At 40.2% G+C, this 5,677-nt stretch overlaps 1 protein-coding gene across 1 annotated transcript; it reads left to right on the forward strand.

Annotated features, from left to right (window-relative positions):
* Positions 1-251: 251 nt before the first annotated feature.
* LOC137979394 (melanocyte-stimulating hormone receptor-like) lies at positions 252-3,031 on the forward strand. The gene has a single exon (XM_068826647.1). It carries the CDS (start codon positions 1,043-1,045, stop codon positions 1,949-1,951), a length of 909 nt encoding a protein of 302 aa, XP_068682748.1. The 5' UTR covers positions 252-1,042; the 3' UTR covers positions 1,952-3,031.
* Positions 3,032-5,677: the final 2,646 nt, after the last annotated feature.

Here is a 5,677-nt window from a genome sequence, read left to right on the forward strand (position 1 = left end):
TGGGTTTTGACCAAGCGTGAGTTTAGTTTTGTTTTCTTACGAAAGGAGCCTCATTGGATGTCATCGGTTTCTAATTTAACATCTTCCGAATAGCTTTTTTTCTCAAAAGGGTTACTATTATTGCATACTTCTTTACAGGGTTCAAAATTTACGGCTTTTTCAAGTCGTCAGGAAATAGAATATAATCTCCGAAAACTCCTTGTAGACTACAAAACAAGAAACAATTTAACTTTCACAAAATAACCATCCACGTGATGAGTTGCCGTGAACACCTTTCTTCATTCTTCTTCATGCAACAGAAGCAGACATGTAATTAATAATTATTATTCACCATAAGGAAATGAAAGTTAGAAAGATCATCTCAGTTTTAGGTGATCAACTCGAACAAATGCAACCAAGCCTGACTGAAATATCCATTCTTGAACGGGATTTGGACCAATGACCATGCCATTGTACATGCTGCACTTGCCGTTTTACCAACTGAGCTATCACTGAAGTCAACTAAAAACTGGTGAATTTCAAGTTCAAGTTAGATCTCAGCCCTAAGAGATGAATGAGATGATTTCAAGATAGATGAAATAAACAAAATAATCATGAAGAAGCAGATGTCTTTGGCACTGTCATTTACATACATACATGCGAACATACATACATTGACATAATTGCCACCCACTCCGACAAGGCCAAGCAGGGGCCAATGAAACATTAATGATGAAACAGAATAAATCTCTTCTAACGAATCCCAACTAGTTGGAGGGAAACCAGTGTACACTTTACAAGAGCGGCCGACAATTTAAGGGACTACCAGGAACTTATGCTGAATCCGGGAGATATTACCGGATTTCGAGACAGGGAACCTAACCACTAAACCATCAACTTCCTGTTTTCAAAACATTAAGACGCTGATGGCTTAATTAAAAAACGCAACCGTGAAATTGTTTCTTGGCATGACGAGCAAGAAGAAATTTTGCCCCACGCTGAGAATTGCGGCTTTTGTCTAGGAGAACAACCCAAGCGAACGGCGAATTCGATAGACCAGGGAATGTGGCAACCATACGAACTACTGTTTTGCTCCGTGGAGTTGACTGAATCTTCGCATGCTCCACTGATATGCATAGTGGTGATCAACATTTTGCTCGCTGTCACTGCATTTGTGGGAAATCTCCTCATTTTAGCTGCGCTAAGCAAGAATTGTCCGCTCCATGCGCCGTCCAAATTATTGCTTCGTAGCTTGACAGCAAGTGATCTCTGTGTTGGTATCTTGGCAGAGCCAACTTTTATTGCTTACTGGCTATCCGTAGTGTTAAAGAAAATTAACTTTTGTCTCTTTGCTCATCGTACCATTTATGTGACCGGAAATATGTTGTGCGCAGTGTCCATCCTAACTATGACCACCATAGCAGTTGAGAGGCTTCTCGCTCTCACGTTGGGCCTGAGATACGTACAAGTTGTCACCCTAAAGCGCACCTCTGTACTTTTGACCATTTGTTGGGCTGTGTCCATCGCTGGTTCAACATTGCACTTTGTGGATTACGCCGTGTCCTTGTGGTATGGCTATGTGGCCTGCTTAATTTGTCTTGTAATCTCAACTTTTTGCTACGGGAAAATTTTTCGAACTCTGCGTCTACATCATCGTAATCGAGTACACCAACAGCCTACGCAATCAATCCAAACATTTCAACGAAATGCAATGCGTTATAAGAAAGCTCTAAAGACCGCGCTTTGGTTGCAGGTGACCTTCGTCATTTGTTATTTTCCGTATGTTGCAGTGGCGTTCATTACAAGTGCAGCGAGCCGAATGTCTCCAGCTCTTTTCCTTGCCAGGCAAATTACACTTACGTTGGTTTTTTTTAACTCCTCGTTAAATCCTATCCTCTATTGCTGGAAGATCACCGAAATCAGGAAATCTGTGAAAGAAACCCTCACAAAAATCTACCATTTTTCAAATTGAGTTGTCCCACACATCGCCCCATTCTTTCAGTTTAGTGTAAAAGTGTCCGGAGCTCTATTCATAGCAAGCATTACAATGTTTTCAGCTGCTTTTGTTTCTATATCCCTTTTTCTGCCTGTCTCATTCTTCTCTGGAGGGTTTTTAATCCAAAATAGCGATTAGGACATTTTGCAAGTTCATCTTTCATCTTTCGTTCATCTTTTCGTAAGATAGATCAGTTTTCGTGCATTGGGAGAGAATTTCTCATTTGCAACTCCGTACTTTGCACTATTCTTTCAAATAACGTTTGCTCTCATTCTCAAAATCACAAACTTTCTGATAGATATGTTCGCTGTTTTGCTCTCGAGGACCACCACACCTGTGCGGCTTCCGTCACGAAATGTGTAAAGTAACCAACAGAACTAACTCCTGATCGTCTCGTGAATAAGCCATCTCAACTTTATTAACGTGAACATTTCTATTGAAATTTCATTCTTTTATCGACTTAAAGCAGACATAACATTGCATTTAGACTGAGTATAAAAAGAAAAAAGTGTAAATCGTCATATAATAAACCAATCTTTGAAAGGAATTTATTCATGCACATACATAACGATAGCCTCCGGCTGTTTTGCATTTTATTTATTTTTTTTATTTTTCTCTAACACAAGGCTGCACTTTTAAGGGGCAGCTTTACTTGGGATGCTTGTTCTCACAATAGCCCTTTTCACGGTTAGAATTTCTCATTTGCATTACAATGTAATCTAGAATGTATGAGAGGCAATTTCGGGCTATTTTGTAGTTTTATCCCGAAATTGCCTCGCACCAACGTTAGATTACATTGTAATGCAAATGAGAAAAACTAACCGTGAAAAGGGCTATTAGCCAATATCAAAAATACCATAATACTCTTTGTTTGTCCCTCCAAAATGTTGCATAAGCATTGCTTTTATTCTCTCTTGGGACTTACAATGGTCCCAAGGTGAACTGGAAACAATGCTTATGCAAAATTTTGGACCGTATCTTTCACATAAATTTCGATAGAATCCAAGATATCGTGGTGTACTGCTATTATAATCACGCATTATAACAAAATAAAAGTATTTTTACCTGAAGTGTTGTTACTGGTCATCCTTGAGGCTGAAAACGACAAATTTTAGTGATTTGAACGGTTTTGTGTTCGCCGTTTACCTGAGCATGCCAATAGAAAGACAAGGGTGGAAAGCTCTATTTCGGGCCGGTCCAGCGCCGAGACGATTTTTGGCACAGGTCCCTACATCATTATGCATACACTCCTTTGTTTCAAGAAAACAATAGCGATAACAATAGACGTCCTTTGGGACTGTGGCGCTTTGTTCTTTCTTTTTAGATTTTTTTTTCTAAGTCTATATGGCCTTAAAAAAAGTCGGTGGAACTTCTGTCTGAAATACGGAAAATCGAACAGTTTTTCCTGCAATTTCGGCACTTTTCCTGCAATTTTACCCATTTTTCAGTTTTAGAATAAGCGCAAGAAGTGGAGTTTCAAGCAATCGTTGTAATAGGGTTCAGATTCGCAAACATAACAAACAAACCAAATAAAAGTACTGTCATAAGAAATTTAATGGCTACCTGCTCTTTTTATCTTGAAATTGTTCTTCTTGTCTGCTTAAAAATTCGCCGAGACACTGCAAAGTGTATAGTTTCTTCCTTTCCTGTATTTAGGATCACGAACGGTTCATTTAGAGGGATTTTGCGATTTATCGCTCTTTGTAGAGATCGGCAATATGCTAAATGATACTTCCAAGTAAGTAGCTTTGGTAGAGATCCATGGATGTTCCCCTACGAGGCATACTTCGTTTCACTCCCCATCATGTCTTTTCAATGCCCTGCTGTGGGCTCGTTTGTCTGGGTCGACGAAGTTTAGGCGATGGTTAACTGCGGTGAGATGATGTTAGCCCTTGTCTTGCAGGCAGTTGTAAACTTTCCAGCCACAGGTAACTAGGGCTAATATTTTTTCAAGGAAAGTTTACGGTCAGAAAATTAATATGTGTTCTGGCGGATTGAAGGCTATCCATTGCAGTTTTTTCTTGAGCATCGCGAAACAGATCCATCTCCCGATGCGGCACTTTGTCTTTGCCAACTGACTGACTTTTCACACAGGTTTTGGAGACGGAAGACGAAAGTAAATTGTTTTCTTTGCACCACTCTATGCACAACTCTGGAAAGGCTATAAAACAGGGACAATTTCCAAATGATCAAATCTCCCATTGCTGTGACCCTTTTACTTCGGTAGCCATCTTGATTATTACGAAGACTCAAGTTTGCTTCAAAAGAAGGGAAATATGAAACGATTTTAATTGCAATGAACTCGTGCATGAAAGTTTCCCATGAAAGATGCACCAATCAGACTTTAAGCGTGGTATATTCTTCCACGCAGTGAACTTATAAGTGTGCCGCACGCACGGGGCATGAAGGAAAAGCAGGTCACAGTTCACAGCAATACTGGAAAACCTAAAACTATCACAGGGACTAACCTTAAGCCTAAACAGTGCCTTTAGTCGTAATTAAGGTTACGGTTAGCATTATTAAAGGGATGGGTTGTTTCAAGAGTAGTAAAACAGGGATCTCTTAACGGTAACCTACAAGTGTAAGTTCGATTGTAGGTGCTCGGCGCGGCACGTGTATATAATTACGTATCATTGTTATGTAAATAGTCAACCAAAATTCAAAATAAATATCATTTTCAAGGTGTAAATTAGCAACTTGACACGTTAGCTCAGTGGTAAAGAACAGGGACAAGTAATCCAGAGGTTTACAGTGGGTCGGAGTTCAAGGCTAACTGCGAGTGACATATCATGGGATAAAATGGCAGAAAAAGCCGAGCGGGATCTGGAAATAAGAACAAGACGAAGGGATAGAAAGGGGAAAGCTGGGACAAAAACGAGTAACGGTGTGGACGATGAAGGGAAAGAAGAGAGAGAGGGAGGGAGAGAAAAAATGAGATCCGCTTTTATTCATCCCGTAAGTACAAATTACCCATGTATATATTCGGCTCTCTTTGGTATACGTATTGTTCTACAAAACAATAGCGCGAATGAATAATTAATTTATTCTGCATGCATAATGACGTAGGGACCTGTACGGAAATCATTCCCGATTTTTCCGACAAGTTTTCACCGCGTATCAGGCAACCTGAAAGCCGAAGGTTTCATTTTAGATCATTGCGGCAAATCCGTCCAAACCTCGAAACGCTACATCTCCAACAGATGGTTTTCAGGTGACGTCAATGCCGCCATTTTCGTGGACGAAAACAAGAGATCTCTCATTAGCTTCTTTTTTTCGTCCACCAGAAGTCGTACATTTCTCTGTTGTTACTGGTGTCTCTAGAGGTTGGTTGAAAACGTCCTATAACAACGAAAAATCCAGCGATCGAAGCTCGAACGAATTTCGCTTGCAGGCTGGTCGATTTGGTTGTTCTGATTGGAGCTTCGCGTCCCACAGGGCCAATTGTCATCCAGGGACTGCTCGCAGTCGATAGTTCCCGGATGTGAAGCGAAAGCCAGCTGAGATGTGCTTTTCATGCGTGGAGCTAGACATAGCACCATAATGAAAACAATCCGTCACGCTAGTATGAACACCATTAATTTATGGACTGAATTCATGTATTTTGTATTGAATAACAAAATGATTTATATACCGGTAAATAAGGTTCCCATAGTGACCAGGACGACAATCTATATTTTGGTTAATTTCCATCCCTTCATTCAA

Source organism: Montipora foliosa, chromosome 12 (assembly GCF_036669935.1).
Source record: "Montipora foliosa isolate CH-2021 chromosome 12, ASM3666993v2, whole genome shotgun sequence".
Lineage (NCBI taxonomy): Eukaryota > Metazoa > Cnidaria > Anthozoa > Scleractinia > Acroporidae > Montipora > Montipora foliosa.

What these genes read in the sequence shown, in the direction of transcription:
- LOC137979394 (XM_068826647.1), top strand. Translation starts at nt 1,043, where the DNA reads ATGTGGCAACCATACGAACTACTGTTTTGCTCCGTGGAGTTGACTGAA.